Source organism: Phalacrocorax aristotelis, chromosome 11, assembly GCF_949628215.1.
Source record: "Phalacrocorax aristotelis chromosome 11, bGulAri2.1, whole genome shotgun sequence".
Lineage (NCBI taxonomy): Eukaryota > Metazoa > Chordata > Aves > Suliformes > Phalacrocoracidae > Phalacrocorax > Phalacrocorax aristotelis.
In genome coordinates this window covers 23,235,129-23,252,898 of record NC_134286.1, presented here as the reverse complement: position 1 = coordinate 23,252,898, position 17,770 = coordinate 23,235,129, and the positions used below count along the sequence as shown (strand labels likewise).

Here is a 17,770-nt window from a genome sequence, read left to right as displayed (position 1 = left end):
GTGAAACAAAATGTTGAAGATAAAAAAAGTTTACAAAATTCCCTATTTCCCCTTTTTTGTCTAATATTCTTTAGTTTGGGGCACTTTTTGTTCTTCATTTCTATAACCTCAAAACACTTTATCCCGTTTTTAACTTTCCCCCGTCTATAAATATATTCCACAAAATACACACAGGGGAAAGTTCCTGTTTTAACATGTGACAAAGTAGCCGTCGCAGCCCTGATCCACATCGCTAACAATCGCAGGCCCCGAATTCACAGGTCGCTGCTGAGCTCAAGACACCTCCGCTAAGGTGGGATTTCCCAGGGGCTGCTCTCACCTTACCTGCAGACGGAGCTGCTGGCGGAGAACTCTGCCATTCATAGAAAAATAAGCAAACAGCCCTGATGGGACATAGGCAAATGCTGATCCCTGAGCTCATTTTAATGCCGAGGCTGACCCCTCCGCCGCGTGCTCTTTGCATAGCCATGCTTGTCCAAGTCAGGGCGTTCTTCGGGCAGCCTTTGGCTTGCTGTAGCAAGACTGATACCTACGGATTTATTCTTTCACTGTACTGACAGACCCAGGGAACAACATCCCAGCTTGTTCATTCAGAGACACCCCCTCTCGGACTGCACTTTTGGTGACCGGATCACTCATCCGTGCAAGGAAACTGCTGGGATACAAGAAAACAGCAATGAGAAACCCAAACAGGAAAATTCCTTGGAGCTAAGCTCCCAGACTCAGTGCGGGATCTGGTCTTTAGGTGGAGTAGAAATTAGGTCTTCTGCCCTTGCCAAATTTGACAGGTACACGTAAATAAACTCATAGATAATCTCAGGCCAGCTACGCTGGCACAGATGTTGGATTTTAGGCTGCTTTCCATCAGACTTTTAGGAAACAGGCAAATATTGAGATGTTGTTTGGAGTCATTGCATTTTCACGTCTTTACAGAAAACTGTCCTTTTAACAAACAAAAAAGAGATGGATTCTCTCTTCTCATGCCTGGCTTTACCAGCGCTAGCAAAGAGGCTATCGCAGCAGGCTAAGCTCCTTACGGTCCCATCGGTGCTATTCGTACCTTGGGAAAGGGAATTCAGTCCCTACAGCTCAAGAATATAAAATCATCCTGGGAACAGCAATATGGACCAAACATGTAGAAATTTTCAACAGAACTTGAGCAAGTTGTCAGGGGCAGAAAAGTGACCTTATTTCCGTCTCTAACTCCCTGCCTCTGCATGGCCCTGGCCAGCTGTGGGGCTCTGTGGCTACACATTGCCACGTGGACCTCGAGGCGCCCCTGAGCCAGCCCCGACATAGGTGCTAATATTGATGAAGATAGAGCAGGAAGGACTCCAACAAGCAGTGGCCCTTTGGGCAAGGATCTGTGGTCCTTGGGCATCCTGCTCCGGGTCATCACCGCGCCAGGTGCCTGAGCTGGCCAAAGGAGAGATGATACGTGCCCGTTGGAGCTGCACTGTCCCCTCCGAGCACTGTGGGGATGCACCATCCCATGGCAACGGAGGCGCGGGATTTGGGGGCGTGAGCTGGGGCAGGGGAGGATGGCTACAGCCAGGCCAGGCTAGAGGGGTGCAGGATGCCCTGGCAACCAGCTGGTTTGGGGGATCGCTTCCACCTCTCCCTCAGGGTCTTGCAGCTCCCTGTGGTTCCCCGAGCACGCCGAGCCCCTCGGGTCTGCAGTTCGTGCTGAGCCCCACAGCTGGCTGAAATGGTGCCAGGCCCTGGGCGATGCACCCAGCTGGGCCAGTTTGGTGGGGCTGGGCTGCCGGCTGGCCACGCTCCCCTGCCAGACACCCCCTCCCCTCTGCAGCCCGGGGGACCAGTGCCTACTCCCACCACCGCACCGTGAGCGTGCAAAGCACGGCGTGCCCCACAACACAACATCTTAGGGGCTACCACCCCCTTCCCATGGCCAGCCTGGGGCTGGGGGTGCAGGGCAGGCGGGACCCCCCAGGACCTGCCGGGGGGACAGGGTGCTGTAATGCTTTCTCCCGGCTGGGTAATGGCATTAGAGCCAAATCCTGCTTTGACCGGGGATGGAAAGCCCCCCTCCCCCCCCCCCCCCCCAATCCTCGCCTGGCCCCAGTGCAGAGCTTCCCGATGGGAAGGGAGGTGCGGGGATGGGGAGGGGGTGCAGGGATGGGGAGGGGGGGGATGCAGGCATAGGGGGTGCGGGGATGGGGGGGAGTGCGGGGATGGGTGTGTGGGGATGGGGGGATGCAGGGATGGGGGTGCGGGGTGGGGAGGGGGCGGCTGCAGGGATGGGGAGGTGGGGTGCGGGGATGGGGAGGGGGGAGTGCAGGGATAGGGGGTGCAGGAACGGGGAGGGTGGTGCGGGGACGGGGAGGGGGGAGTGCAGGGATCGGGGGGTGCGGGGATGGGGAGGGGGTGCGGGGACGGGGAGGGGGGAGTGCAGGGACAGGGGGTGCAGGGACGGGGAGGGGGGTGCGGGGACGGGGAAGAGGCGGATGCAGGGATGGGGAGGTGGGGTGCGGGGATGGGGAGGGGGGGCCGAGTCGACAGCGGGGGAGGCGGGGAGGGAGGGCGGGGGCGAGGCGGGCCCGGGGCCGGCGGGGGATGGCGCTCGTCGCCTTCCCCACCATAAAACGGCGGGGCCAGGGCCGGGAGGGGAGAGCGGAGCGGCGGCGGGGAGCGGAGCGGAGCGGCACGGTAACGGGGGCGGCGGGAGGGGGGGGGGGGTCCCCTGGCCGGTGCAATGCTCGGGGGGGGCTGGGCACGGCTCCTGGAGCCGGGGTGTCCCGGTCGGGGAGGGGTTGCAGCCTGCCAGCAAACGCGCTCCGTGCATGAGGCGGGCGGGGGGGCGGCTCGCCTGCTGGGTGGGTGGGTGTCCCCCCCCCTCGCCACCCCTCCAAACCCCTCGCCCTGCTGTGGGCAGTCCAGCTGCAGCCCTCAGCCTCCGCCACCCGTGACAAAGGGCTCTGGCTCTTGCCAGGCGAGCTCCAGCCTGGTCCCCTGTAGCAGGGGAGCAGCGGCGTGGGCACGTCACGGGAGAAAGGGACTAAAAGCCGCTGCGGGAGAGGGTTTGGGAAGCTGGGAGCCAGGGGGACGGCGCTTTCCGATCCTTGCAGTCCCTTCCTTGGCAGAGGCTTGCCCGAGTAGCTCCTTGTTCAAAACCGATTCTCCCTGAACATCCCTACAAGCTGGGAGGAGGCGTGTGGCCGTGACATGCAGGCTCAGCTCTCCCCACCTCCCAAAAGCGCCCACAAAGTTTTATCTTTGCCCTTTAGTTTCTCGGAAATTTGCGTTAGGATCGTTTGCTGCTGCTGATCCTCTAGTGCTGATCCTTTCTCGGCTGCGGGACCAGTCCGTGGCGGGGTGCAGGCAGCTGCCACCAACTTCAGAGCAGTCCCAGGGCTGCACTAACATCGCACAGGGCAGCGGGCAGAGCTTTGGGCCAGCCCTGCCAGGCAGTTAGGGATGGCGCAGGGAAACCCCTTCTCTCCATGGTCTCCCAAATTCCTGCACAGAGCATGGCTTGGCCAGGCTGGATCCGGAGTCCATCTGCAGAGCCAGGTTTATGTAAGCACTGATTTGCAGTGTCAAGAGATGCTTAAGAATCAGCTTGCCTTTGGAAAATGTATAAAAACATGGCATTTGGCCCGAGGCTGTACCAGCAGCCCGGTATTTGTCTTGGTCCCAGACCCTTGGAGAGATTCTGCCATTTCTCACCTGCTCTCAACTTGGCCTCGAGTCTCTATCGAGTACTTTCCAGGAGCAAGGACAGAGCAGGAGTGCCAAAAGGTACTGTCACCCTGTCCTTTACAGTGGTATCTAGCATTCCTTTTCTGGCAGACCTATGGGTGCTCCTTGCATGGGACCATAAACTCCAGCTCACCGGCTCGGCAGGAGACACTGCGCCATAATGCGGTCCTCCCTTGGCATGCTCGGCAGCTCCTCCTGACCGGCAGGATGCTGGGCCAGGCTGGTCAGACCCAGGACGTGATGGTCCTGGCTTTCCTGTTGTTAACATCAGGGCGGCGTCACTGCGCCTTCCTTGGCAAAGGTGCTGAGCCCCAGCCGCGGGAGCTGGCTCTCGGGAGGGCTGCAGGTGGAGGCGGCGTGTTCAGAGCGTGGGCAATGCTCTTCCCTTCTTGTGGCATGGAAGGGAAGGCGGCATTAGCTAATGCTGCTTATTCCAGGATTCAGGGATTAGGGAGGAGAGCTGACTTGTAGACTCCTGGAGAGATGGGGACCTGATCCTGTGCTGCTTGCTGATGCAAAGCAAGCGCAATCTGGCTTGGGATCAGCGGGACGATGAGCTGCGTGTGCTGGCAGGCTTAACATTGGCACATTGCTGCTTTTTGTTGCAGGTGGGAAGGCAGCGGTAGCTCACTATGGCCCTGGCAGACAACACAGGCTGTGCCAAACCCAGCGAGGACTTCCCTTTCCCTGAGATCATTGAACTCAATGTGGGTGGACAAGTCTACATCACCCGCCACCCCACCCTGGTCAGCGTGCCTGGCTCGCTCCTCTGGGAGATGTTCACCCAGAAGAATGTCCGCTCTCTGGCCCGTGACAGCAAAGGACGGTTCTTCGTGGATCGGGATGGCTTCCTCTTCCGTTACATCTTGGATTACATGAGGGACCAGCAGCTGGTGCTGCCCGACCACTTCCCGGAGAGGAGCCGCCTGCAGCGAGAGGCCGAGTACTTCATGCTGCCAGAGCTCGTGAAGATGCTGGCCCCCAAGCTCAGCAAGCAGAACTCGCTGGGTGACGACCCATGCCAAAGCGACCCAGAGGAGCTCTCCCCCAATGTGGATGCCACCCGCAACCTGACCTCCGCCGGTGCCACGCTCCCCAGCGCCGTGGCTGGTGGCCCTGGGGGTGCCGTCACTGCTGGCGTGGGCGCTGCCAGCGCTGATGTCCGCAGGGCAGGGTTCATCACCATCGGCTACCGGGGCTCCTACACCCTGGGCAGGGACAGCCAGACGGATGCCAAGTTCCGCAGGGTGGCGCGGATCATGGTCTGTGGCAAGACGTCGCTGGCCAAGGAGGTCTTTGGGGACACCTTGAATGAGAGCAGGGACCCAGACAGGCCCCCGGAGAGGTACACCTCTAGGTACTACCTCAAATTCACCTTCCTGGAGCAAGCCTTTGATAAACTGGCCGATGCTGGCTTCCACATGGTGGCTTGCAACTCCACAGGCACCTGTGCCTTTGCCCACGACCAGACAGATGACAGGATCTGGACCTCTTACACCGAATATGTTTTCTATCGTGAGTGACACCAAAAAAAACCACCCCACAAACCAAACACCAACTGTCCCTCTCCTCTCCTGTGCTGGCTGTTGCCTAGAAGGTAGACATCCGACCCCCACATCCCAGCATCCCCTCTTTGCCTCCTTTTGAGTTTGTTCTTGGGTTTTTTCCCCCCCCCCTTCCTTCCTCCACGTTGAACCTGTTCAGCTCTTCCTTGTAGCAGCTGCTGACCACCAACCTTCCTCCCTCTCTCCGACTTCTGCAGTAGCTGCCTGTAGCTCCCAACCCTCCCTGGATGTGTGGACTTGGACACTGTCGTGTACGTGTTTTGGGTGGGGAGGGGGGGGAAACACTGGGCTTTGCTCTGAGCTGGGATTTCCACAGCTGGATGAGCTTGTCCGTGTTGGACACTGAACTCAGCTCTTGCGCCCCGTACGCCGTGCAGCTCCCCGGGAACATGCTGCATACACTGTATTTGATCTGCCAAGGGGTTGGAGTGAGAAAGTGTTGTTTTAAGGACATGGAGAAAAGTGGGAAGCGGAGAAGAGCGTGGGGGGGAGGAAAGATGATGCCTCGCAGCGCGGATATATTGCCATTAGCCCATGTAAGCAGCTTAGCGTTTAGACTGTCAGTGCTTGGGAAGGTTAGGTAAAGACGCACCCTGTGTTTGCAGTTCTGATTCAAAGCATCACTGCTGCTCTGGGATGCCTTGGGGTTTTTTTTTTGGGGGTGGGAGGGGGTGGACAGACAGATGCTCTGTTCACACATACATAGAGGGAGGTCGGGGGGGGAGCGGGGAAGGCTGTACATGCTGTAAGGGTGTAAAATGCTTATACATCTCTCAAACTATTTGGAGGTCTGTCAGAAAAAAGTACCTTCATCTTTCCTTCAGAGTATGATGGCGGCGTGGGCTTCAGAGGGATGGGGTTGGTTTGCTCCAGCGAGCGGCAGCCGGGCTCAGCTGCAGCCACGACTTCACAGATTAAAGGGAATCTTTGCCCAACATGAAAATCTTTGCCATTTTGGCAATCTCTTGCGAAGGTCTCTCCAATCACAGCTCTCCAAGGTCTGCTTTTGGACCTGGGGCTAGCTGCTGCTGCTTTACTACACCTGGGAAATGTGTAATAAAGGAACAAAAATGACTCGCCTCCGTCTTCGTGTGCCGAGGTGCGAAGGAGGTGCTGCTGGTTGTGTGCTATGTGCACCCAGAGGTGTTGCGCGAGCAGGACAAGAGTGCTGGCACATGGGCAGGGAGCCATGTGCTTTACTATACGGGTTCAAATAAAGAGGAGGAGAAAGGCATTTACTGGAGCCCTCCTACCCTCCTCTGACCCCGCTTCCTCCTCCTCTTTGAACCCTCGCTCCCACCCCAGCGGTGCCGGTTTGCAATGCAGCGCATCCCTGCAGGGATGCTGGCGCAAGCAGTCGGGTGAAGAATTACCCACCTGTCTGCAAGACCAGCCCTGGGCGATGCATTCATCCCCATCACTCAAGCAGGGCCTTGCAAGCTGTGGCACAAGGCGCCAGCCTGCAGATCTCGGTGCCAACGCCTGCAGGAGCAGCCGCAGGCGGCCCCGCTACCCTGATGTCCCCCGCCGCTGCCTGCGCCTGTCGCTCTGCCAGACCTCAGCCCCCTTACATCCACCATCCATCCCTGGCTCTCCACCACTGGCTGCTTCTCGAGCAGCCCCTGTGAAGCTCTTGGTGCAGGGGGGCTAAAGGACCACCTCGCCGGCTGGACGCCAGCCGAAGGGGGCATTTCTGTTTGGGGCTCATTTGGGAGGAAAGGTTGCAGCTGGTTTCCGAAGAGGGCTGCAGTCTCGAGGCACGCACGACAAGCAGAAACTTTACAGCAAAGCAGTCCCTCTCCCCTGAAGAAGGGGAAGGTGAAAATGGTATTTTTATAAGCCCCCGTTCCTCTTTGCAACAGCATTTTGAAGAGGAAATGACGATCAGCTTTAAAAAAAGAAAAAGGGAACTTGAGCTCTGTGTGGAGAGAGGCTGAAGGGCAGAATTAAAACCTTTTAAATAAAGGGGGAAGGGACGTGCCCCCCATGTTTGCTTACATTTTTCTGATCATTATTAATTAGGACTGATTAGAAAAAGAAATTGCTGCCTCGTGAGAAATGCGGGTGTTTTGAAGTTTGGTTTTCCCCTGTGGAACTGGACTGAAAAAAATTGATCTCACAGGAGGAAGCATTTTTCCTGAGGGAGAGACCATAATGGCAAAGTCAACATTTAGGTGGTTTTCATCTGCCGGGCTATGTGATCTGGGCTGTTAAACTGAATACCCCAAGTGAAATACGATCAGAGGAGAATTTACTTCTGAATCATTTTGGAGTCTGATGGTTTTCATGAAAACCAATACGTCGGGAAAAAATACTTTTGTTGAGCTCTGTCTCAACAAAAACACAACAAATTTGGGGTTGTTCCTCTTCTTTGCATATATCTAGTAACAGAAAGGGTGTCCTTTTGCTGCCTCGGTGGCTGGGAGGGGAACCTGGTTCATTTGATCCTTAGGGGAGACCATTTGCAGAGGAATGGTGGCGTGGAAAACATCTATTTGAGGTTCTCATCCTCTGAAGAATCATGGCAAGTCACTCAAGCTGGACAAAAAAAAAAGCAGGGGAGGGCTGCGGTGAGACGGGAAGCTCCCCCTGTCTGCAGGGCTTCAAGGACCCACTGCAGAAGGCACTTCCCTGGTGTTTTGCTGGGAACCTGCCTGCATTTCTGTGTGTTTCCAGATCTCGAGCTGCCGGCTGGACCACGGTGGTCTGTCTGTCTCTGGGCTGGGCTTCTTCAACGCACCCAGACCTACTTAGCTGTCCTTAAGCTTGTGATCTCCCCTCAGCATCTCCCACCACCCAGGATGTCCATAGGGGCTCAGGGGAAAAATCGAGTCGTGTTCTGTTTCCTTGCCTCCAGCCGGCCCTGGCTGTTGGACCTGGAGGTGATTTTCTCTTCCCAACAAAGTGGCACGACCCTGCTCTTCAGGCACTGATTTCTACCGGTGCGCGACTGGATTAAGGCAGTGCCCCCAGGCTAGCACTGAAGCACAGCGCCAGATCCTCGTAGAGGCGCTGGCAGCAGCCGCCCGCGCCTATCTAGGAGCTTTAAGTGAAGACCTTCCATGTGCACCGCAGGTCCGAGCCTTTGGAGAGGAGCCGGCTGCCCCCAGCTCGGCCGTGGGTGGCTTTGCTCGGCTGCAGGAGGTCTGGCACCTCCAGGGCAGGGCACGAGGGCCGTGTGTGGGAAGGCAGACCGCAGCGCACACCCGTAGTAAGCCAGGACGGGTTGTGTGTGCACCGGGGGATTAGTCGTGTTGTCTGCAAAAGCTCAGGGCCAGGAGGGATCCCTGTGATTATTTTAATCTGACCTGCACTGAGCAGTCATCAGCTTTTCCGAAGGGAGTCCTGCTGTGAATGAGCGGTGGGGGCTGTGTCTAAGCTAGAGCTGGTCCGTCTCTTGAGGGTGGTTTTTAGGACAGCGTAAGAAGCCCACAACCTCCCAGGGGGGTGTCCGTGTGGCAGCAGGTCCCTCGTGGAAGAGCATGGACCATGGTGGGGGAGAGCGTCCTTTGGGAAGGCATCTGGTCTCGCTGCAAAGCTCAGCAGCTGCTGAGCTCACCACAAACCAAGGAACGTGTTCATAAAGGGCTTTAAGATTTCAAAGCTGGTTTTCCCTCTGAGGGGTATTGTAACTCACCCTTTCATTTAGAGATCCCCAGAAAATCATCCATCCCGAAATAATATCTCTCGTTCCAATGAGGCAGAACATGAACCCGGGCTGGGTCTGCGTTCCCAGGCGAGCGCCCTGCCCACAAATTGCTGGTTACTCGCTCGGCATCTCATTCTGCACAAAAACTGCAGGAACTGAGCTCTCCACATAAGGAAAAGCCAGATCCCATCTGTCTCCATTAGACACTTCTGCCACCCTGAGAGAACATCCCAAAACATTTTATCTCTTAGGTCTGTCTTCAGCCCCTCTGTAAGGGGACCCCCTTTGGTGACAGAAGAGTCCTGCCCTGCCCAGAAGCTGAGCTCTCCCCATCCTGCCAGCAGCCAGGAGGCGATAAGGATGGAGCAGATCAATACTGGGGGGCTGGGAAGGGGACAAGCAGGGTCCTGTGGGGTTCAGAAGATTGGAGAGGCTAGAAGAGAGAACAGAAAATCCCATCCCCATCCTAGAAATCCCACACTGACATGGGAGACTAAGACGTGCAGGCTGCTCAGCACACCACAAGGATCGAGACTGGCTAGATTGCAGCCTTGAAATAGCGAGGGACTTACTGATGAAGCAGCACAGAAAGGGTAAAAGCAGAAGTAGCTGGAAGCTGTACCCAGACTCTTCTAATGTGAAAAATAAAACGCAACAAACTACCTTTAACAGCATGGGTATTAGCCATTGAGCAAACTGTTGGAGAGGTGGGGCTTCTCCAGTTCTTGGTGCAGAAACTGCAGCCTGGATGCTTTCTCTAGGAAGGGGTTTAACAAAACCAAGCTTTTAGGCTCAGTTTAGCAGCTGACACCAGTTGGCTGCAGCGTGCAGGAGGTGAGACAATATGCAGAGCATTGCTGTGCTCTGGCCAGACACGAAGAGACGTCTGGGCCTCCTTCCTGGGGCCATGGGAGAAGTAGGGGAGGAAACGCAGCTGAGCAGACAATGTTTGCATTTGCTGAAAGTTGTGAGAGCCAGAAGATGCTTTGGGTTGGGTAAGCTGTTCTGGCAGCTGGTGGAGAGCTGCAGGAGCACTTTGCCAAATGAAGCTTGTTCAACCTGTGCTGACAGCTTGTTCTGAGCTAAAGCAGGTTAGACTTTGTGACTTTGTGACATGCAGATGGTTTTTCTTAAAAGGCTCTTGCACTTAAAAAAAAGTTTTGCTTAGTTTTAGGTGGTGGATGGCTGGGAATTATCACTCCCACCTCCTCTGGGAGAGCTGTGCAGTATCTGACTGAAATATGTCCTCACAAATAGACTAAACTAGAATTCATCTAAATCATATTTGAGTCCACAGCACAACCCCTGCATCCCAGGTGGCTGTTCCCTCTCCCTCCTTACCCTTCTCCAGGCTAGATACGCTGCGATGCAGAGTCTACTTTGCCAACAGCATCCTTAAAGTGACCCTAAAGGGCACGTTAGCCCCCGACACCCCAGGGCAGCAGGACAAATCTGCCACCAGAAATAAATTTTCTTCCCGTTCACAGACTACTCTAGAACACAGAAAACGTAACTCAGCCCCATGGTTTCCGAGGCTCAGCCCGGAACTGGATGATGTGGTTCAGCAGGCGGCAGAGGAGCATGCAGCAATTATAGAGGATAAACACAGCTCTTTACTGCATGCTGTCAAGTGCCATCCTCTCTTGCCATCCTAATCAGGGACACAAAAAGCCCTTACTGCCAGCAGTGTGAAGAAAAGCATTTGTATGGCAAGCACAAATCACCTGGCTCTGTTACCGGAGCCGTGCTGGATTGATTTAGGAGCTCTGGCAAAGGCTGATCGGGGCTAGCAGGCAGGGATGATCTGATGTTCCTGATCATTGGACTGACTAAGATAGAGCCTGGCCTTGTCGTGGTCCTCTCCCATCATCGTTTAGAGGACCTCTGTGGGAAGGCAGGGGAGAGGAGCACATTGCACCCTCTTTCTCTAGACCTGAGGCCCTTGGTGTATTCTTCCCAGCTGATGCCACAGCTGGGTCCAGGTCTCCCAAGCCTCGTGGGAGGGACCGTATCGAAGCCACCACAGCAGAGACTGGTGCATCCTGCCCAGGCCACAGCAGCTCAGCTCAATCCCCTTCCCAGGGCCTTTTGGGGAGCTTGGTGATGGACACCCCGGTGCCCACCCCAGGGACCACGGCTGGGAAGAACAGCCCCTTCCACCACAAACCCGCAGAAGGGTGCTGTAGATTTTGGGGCCATTTCATAAGTGGAGGCCAAGTTTCTGATGTGACTGGGGATGCACATCCTCCACTTCCCAGCCTTCGGTGAGCCCAGTTTGCAGGCTGCTCAGCCCTTTCTAAACGTGCAGGTCCCTTCAACATTGAAGAAGCTGCCCCCAATGCCTAGATGGTTTTAGCTCAACTTCTTAAGGAGGGAGGATTGTGTAACCTCACACAGCATGTTCCTTTCCCTTTTCTTAAAGGACCTGAATCTGTGGGCTGGTTTAACTCCAACCTGGAAGTGTTTCAACTATTAGGAGACTGCCAGTCTTGTGAAAATATGTTTTGGGGTTAGCAGACCTCCTCAAATCCCCCTTCCCCCGCCCAGAGCATGAGCTCAACTTTTAAGAAGCAAAACCACATAAGAAAACAGACTTTGTGGGCTCCCTGCCCTCTGCAAGCTCCACAGGAAAACAGCCTGCTGAGCCTGTGGATGAGCTGGCGAGCCCTGGAGTGCTCCAGAGTCAGGTTTGTGTTTAATTTACAGGTCCCCTGTGGAGGCAGATCGAGGTACTGGGCGGAGCTGGAAGATCAAGAATGCTCAGATGCTTAAGGCTTATGCTTTGAGCCTGTAGAGCATCCATTGCACCTCTGCCTTGGGTGGCAGCTTGCCTGTACCAGCTCTTCCTTCATCCCAGCATAGTTTGACCAAGACATGTGGTCAAATAGACCCTGACATTAGAAAGATTAAAGGTAATCCCTAGAGCTTGGCAAGGCATCTGAGCCAGAGATGCTCCTCGAGACAGGCAGCCGTCTGGCAGATGCGAGCGCGCTGTGTTGTTAACAGAGGATAACCAGCCAGAGACATGCAAAAGAGCTGCTTCAGCCACAAAACTCTGCAGCAAGTCTCCGCCTTTGACTTGGATCTGGAGGGAGGCAGTGGTACCTTTGACAGAAGGAAAAGTCCCTAATGGAGAGGCTGCAGGAGAATTACTGGGGCAAATGAGTGGGTTTCTAAAAACAAGATCTTTATTTAAGGAAAGGGAACATAAAATCCAGAGTAAAGCTCAACAGGAGGGCATGGGAGTCTTGCGAGCAACCGTGGGGATTTCTGGATGTCCCGTTGCTGCAGAGCCATCTCAAGAGCCAGCTCCAGGGCATGCAGATGCAGAACCACTGGCAGGAGGGCTGCCAGAGCCTGGGAGCGGGGATTGCCCTCCAGACAGGCTTTCAGAGAGGCCCCCGTGCGCCGCCGTGCTCTGCGGAGGAGGCTGTAAAGCCTTGGTGCTCCTAGCAGAGCAGGACACAAAGGAGGGATGGGCAGGAACAGCCCTGGGAGCTCCCAGCGGAGGGTGAGGGAACATTGCCATATAAAGAAGCAATAAAAATAACTGGCTTCAGGCTTTGCTATTCCCCCTCTGCATTCCCCAGCACCAGCTCCCAGCTACAGCCCGTGCCCCACAGCAGGACCGCAGAGGGCTGGCGGATGTCTCTGCCACACCGCTCTTTCACCCCCAGCATTTTAAAATATCTCCATCCCCGCTCAAAACCAGGGCCAGGCACGTGACAAAGAGCGGTTTTGGGTGCTGCAAGGCTGGTTGTACCCTTTAGGGGCAGGAGGAACATCCCTGTCCCCAGGCAGAGCCGCCTGCCAGCGCTAGCAGGGGCCACCACCATCCCCCGACTGCATCCCATAAACAGGCACTGGGGGCAGGGGAACCACCGCTTCTCCAGCAAGTCCCTCGCAACTAGCCTTCCCCCCCACCTGCACAGCCTGCATCCTCCTTTCTCCTGCTCCTGGGGCCCCTGGGGAGGGGGTGGCTGCCCCTCCAAAGCTCTCCCTGAGGGACAGAGGTGGTACTGCCAGGATTCTCTTTCCCTGCCAGTGTCCCAAAAGACAGAGCCTCCCTAAGCGGGGGGCAGCGCCCAGGGGTGCAGCTCAGCCTCTTGGGGGAGGGTGCTGCTTTCTAGCATCTGCAAAGACAGCTCTGCTGCTGTGCCCCAGCTCAGGCCTCCTCTGCACTGGTACGAGTGTGTAATCCAGACCCACCGACCCCAAAATGCATGCACATACGTGCTGCTCTGCTAGAGCCAGAGCGCTGCCCACCCTTGAGGTCATGCTCGTGGACCTCTGCTAGCCGCTGCGTGGCTGCCTCAGACCTCCTGGCTTTGCTGGAAGCTGCAATTTCACTGATGTTTGGCTTTCAAGTTTGTTTGGTTTTATTTTGGGGCCCTTTTTCCATGACAAGGTAGGGCTCAGAGCCAAAAACCAAACAAAGGCATAAATGTTTAAGGCTTGAAGACAAAAAAAAAGTAAATAAAGGAAACTGTAAAACAAAAAAAAAAATCTCAAGTTTTCTTTAACCTGGCCTTGTGCTTCAGAGCTGGTCAGGCACAGGGCCTATTGGTACCAGATTAGCAGATACTGGTAGCCGGAGTAGCTGATGGCTTTCATAGCCCAAAGAGACAAGGTCTGGTGACCCAAAGCAGGGCTTCTGCCAGCTCTTCACCGATCCATGGGGCATGTTGCAGAGGGAAAAGCAACAGGAGCAAGGGAAAAGAGCAAGGATCGTCTTTGCATGTCCCTGCGCAGCCAGGTGGGTCTGTGCTTTGCTGGATGCACCAGGCTCTGCTTCTCCTGTGGTTTAGGAACACTGCGAGGTGGCAATGGTGCAGCACGGTGAGTGCCGGAGTCTCATCCCAACATGGAACAGGGATGCTGCAGGGATGGGCACGGGCACCAGGTCCAGCCTTACCCTCACCCAGCTCACCCTGCCTCAGTTTGCCCAACCTACAGCATAAGGCAAACCAGTCCTTTTTGGTCTTTACGGAGAGGCTGTGCAGAGCCAAGCTCTCCTGGGGGTGATGAAAGAGGTACCCCAGCACTTCTGTCACCCTCCGCGCTGTCCCGAAACCCCTGTCCAGTGCAATGCAGGGCACAGCCTGTCCGCACCTGCTCTCTGCCTACAAACCTGAAGCTAGCAAGCACAGAGGGGGCACTTCACCCTTGTAAGCCAACCTGGTTTAAAATAGCCTCCAGTCCCCGCAGTATAAGTAAGAAACCCACTGAGTTACGCTGTCTTGCCCCAGCTGGGGATCACTTCCTCAGAGATGATGCTTTCAACCAAAAAAAAAAAAAAAGAATAATGCTCTAATCCTTCCCCTGTACAGCAGAACAACAGATTACAGCTCATTTAGTGAAGTCCTGCTTGCCATGCAATTACTCCCTGCATATATCTATTATTGCCGTTACACCCGAGCCTTCTGGCTTAGCTGCTGGCTGGGGTTAAACCATGACATCAACTCAAAGGATTAAATGCCATTAAGGACCCGGGAGGACAGTCTTTTCCAGCTGTAAACAGACGGTGCAGGGGTGCTGAGGAGCAGTGCAGAAGTGCTGAGGACGGGCATGTGCAAGCTGCCGTGTCCTCTCGGGGCTGGGCTGGTTCAGGGGAAGAGGAATGGGGGTAACGGGGCGGCAGGGGACAGGGCTTTCCCCTGCATTGCTGCTAAAAGCAACAGTTCAGTAGGTAGAGTCTGCAGTTAACAGAGAAAAACGTAAGAGGCGAGTAAACAGGAAACTATTTCGTAACCCCCCAGTCACCAAAGCTTCCCCCCACTCAGCCCAGCTTCGCAGCCCTTGCCAGTGACGCTCCTGTCCCCAAGTCTCCCCAGGGATGGGGTGTCTCTGCTGGCCCCCGGGCTGCCTCCGGTCACACAGGAGCTGTTTTGCATGTGCTGTTTTGCATGTCCTGTTTTGCAGCAGCGATTCTGGCACCCTAAAAAGCAGGGCCATACCTTGGCTGGCTGCCTGCTGCAGAGGGGGAGCCAGCTTGCTCCCCGATATTTCACAGCAGGCTTTGCATGGGAAGGGGAGCTGCCCAGGGCTTCCCCTGTGATCCAAGAGCTCTGCGTTTACCAGTGATTTTGGAGCAGGCAGGGAGACAGAGCCACCCTGACATCTGTAACTTCTTTTTTTTTTTTTTTTTTGCATTTTTTAAATTCACGTACAACGCAGCTGGGTTTCCAGCTTCTCATCTGTGTAAGTAAGTGGAAACGTCTCATTTGACTTCAGTCACTTTAATGGAGCAACTCCAAACCTGAAGAAACCGAGGGTACAGCCAATGTTTACTGATGGGCGTTCCCAAAATATTATTGTTATTTGCATGCCTGGAGATGTTTTGTCACAAAACCCCAGGGGAACAAAAAAAAAATTCAACAAGACACCCCATGCTGCAGCCTTTTAACTATTGTTTTACTCCAGGGGAACTGAAGTCCCCAGGTCCTAGTCTGGAAGGATTCCCAGTCTTCTAGAAGTCACACTAGGAAAACAAGCCAGGAAAGTACTTCTCAGCACACAGGAAAGCTGAACACGTACCAAGCACATCGGGGTTACGATAAGGGCTTGTTGCCTTACGCCAAATACCTCCGTGCTCACGTCCCTCCCCACCCCCTGCCTCAATTTAGGGTTGTTGCTAACTCCACCTCCCAGCAAAACGTGTTTTTGCAGACTCTGGAAAGCAAAGATGTTTCCTTCTGTTGGGCTATATTTGAATTTGCCAGGAGTGGTGACGTCTTGGCACCAAGGACCTTCACCGTAGGCAGCTCTCCTCCCTCCCGCTGCGGGAGCTGAGGTCATCCGTCAGTGTCATGCAAATGAAGGACAAACCATCCTGTCTCCTGTCAAGCAGAGGGTTGGCAGGAGTCAGGAGACCTTCCCTTGTTCTTAGGTTTGCTGGCAGACACCCAGCGGTGCTGGTTCCTCCTGAGGAGCATCATCTTCTGGCTGGGCATCCCCTGCCCCCTGCATGGGGGGCTGCCACAGCCCAGGAGGGCTGACCCGCGCCTCCCCTGCCCTTCCTGGCCATGCTCCTCATGCTTGCTGAATCCTGCAGCAGCATCTTCTTCTGCTTTGAAGCTGCTTCAGAAGTTCCCAGAGGGCTCCTGTGGTGCTTGGGCACACGCAGACTCTAACCAACATCTGCTGTCCTGGTTCACAGGTTAATCAGTCAGTACTGGGGCCCAGAAATCCCAGCCCTGGCCCTCTGTAATGCTTGGTCTTGCTGGAAGCAAGGCTCTAAGGAGGCTTCAGGTGACCTAAGGAAACAGGCAGAGCCTGCAGGAGATGCAGGAACACATGAAATCTCCATGAACTAAAAAGCTTTTATCTACTCACCAGCAGCTGGAGCTAGAATTGTTCTTTCCCTTCCCTTCCCTCCCCTTCCCTTCCCTTCCCTTCCCTTCCCTTCCCTTCCCGTCTTCAAACCTACCCACTTATTTATTCCAGAAACTTTGGGTTTCTTTGTGTAGTCAATCATTAATATTCCACTAATTTACTTCCTCTCAAATTATCTTTTGATAAAGAGACAGGAGGGAGCATTATAACCTGAAGAAAGGAGTATATTTTGTACCAGTCACCAAGAAGGGGCTGCAGGTTCCCTGGAGGAGAGATGCGCACAGCTCCCCAGCCCACCCAGGGCAAAGGAGGCTTCCCCATGTGATCATGGCCAAAATTACAGGCATCCCCCGGCTAGCAGTGGTCACTGCGACCTTCTGCGCAGATGTGTGTCCCACCAATGATAAGATCAGCAGCTGTGTATACTCTAAGATAAGTAGCAAGATCTTGGATGAAAAACTTGGAGGGGGCTAAGAACAGCTGTAGCGTAACACATGCTCAGACTGAGCGCTGGTCCTGTGATGCCGAAGCATGGACCACCTCCATGGAAGTCGGCAGCTGGCCTGGAGAAGTGGGAAAGCAGCAGGAGACAGTGTTCCCCAGGAGGTCAGTCACCCCCTTCTCTGTACATTGATGCTCCAGCAGAAAGGGGACTATCGATGCGAGGCCAGCATCACTAGGGGGGCTGGTTATAGCTGAGGTTGTGGCTTCAAAACGGACCCGTTGTCAAACATGGTTATTCAGTTGCCTGAAGCGGGCAGTTCGTGTGATCAAGTAGATTGATGTGCTCTAACGGCACCATTTTCAAGCTGGGTGTGAAAGTCTGAGCTGGTTGTCCCCAGCACCTCTGTTGTTGGTAGCGATTGTCCAGCAGGAGAAGCAAGTGGTGCTGGAGGGTCAGACGCCTGTCTGGAGATGACACTTAGACACCCAACACAGGGGCATTAGAGGTGCAGACGTCTCTCCACAGACTCCAACAGGAGGCCCCAGAGACACCTAAGCTGAGTCAAGGTCCCCCTGCTGACACTCACCCCCATGAGAGGTACAAGCAGCGCAATAAGCCGATCAATCCAAACCCAGCTTCTCTGCTCACCATCCACCACTGTCCCGGGCACTCTGCTTTGGGCTTCTGTACCCATCAGCTGGAGCCAGGCTGCTCTGCCTGGCTGGACAGAAAGGGTTGGGAATCAGCTGCATGGGGCAGCAGCCAGCCCACTCTTCTGGGGTGATGGACCCAGGTGGTGGCCACGTACAGAGCTCTGGAGAGAGCCTAAGGGCAAAGATCTCCTGGTCAGGGTGCATTTTAATGTAGACTTGGGGACATAGGTCAGCCACAAGCACCTCACACATTGGCCACAAGGTGACTGAAGGGATCTCAGGCTAGGTGACAGACCATTCTCAAACCTTCCTCTGACCCAGGAAGGACCTGCCAACCTGGGAGGACAGTCCAGCTTGGAGTGGAGATGCTGTACCAAAATCCTCTGTGGGCTTGGGGAAG

General features: G+C 55.1%; 1 protein-coding gene across 1 annotated transcript; it reads left to right on the top strand.

The window, feature by feature from the left end:
* The first annotated feature begins 2,583 nt into the window (after positions 1–2,583).
* LOC142063032 (BTB/POZ domain-containing protein KCTD12-like) lies at positions 2,584–6,367 on the top strand. The gene is made up of 2 exons (XM_075106311.1): positions 2,584–2,670; positions 4,332–6,367. Exon 2 carries the CDS (start codon positions 4,356–4,358, stop codon positions 5,244–5,246), a length of 891 nt encoding a protein of 296 aa, XP_074962412.1. The 5' UTR covers positions 2,584–2,670; positions 4,332–4,355; the 3' UTR covers positions 5,247–6,367.
* The last annotated feature ends 11,403 nt before the right edge of the window (positions 6,368–17,770 follow it).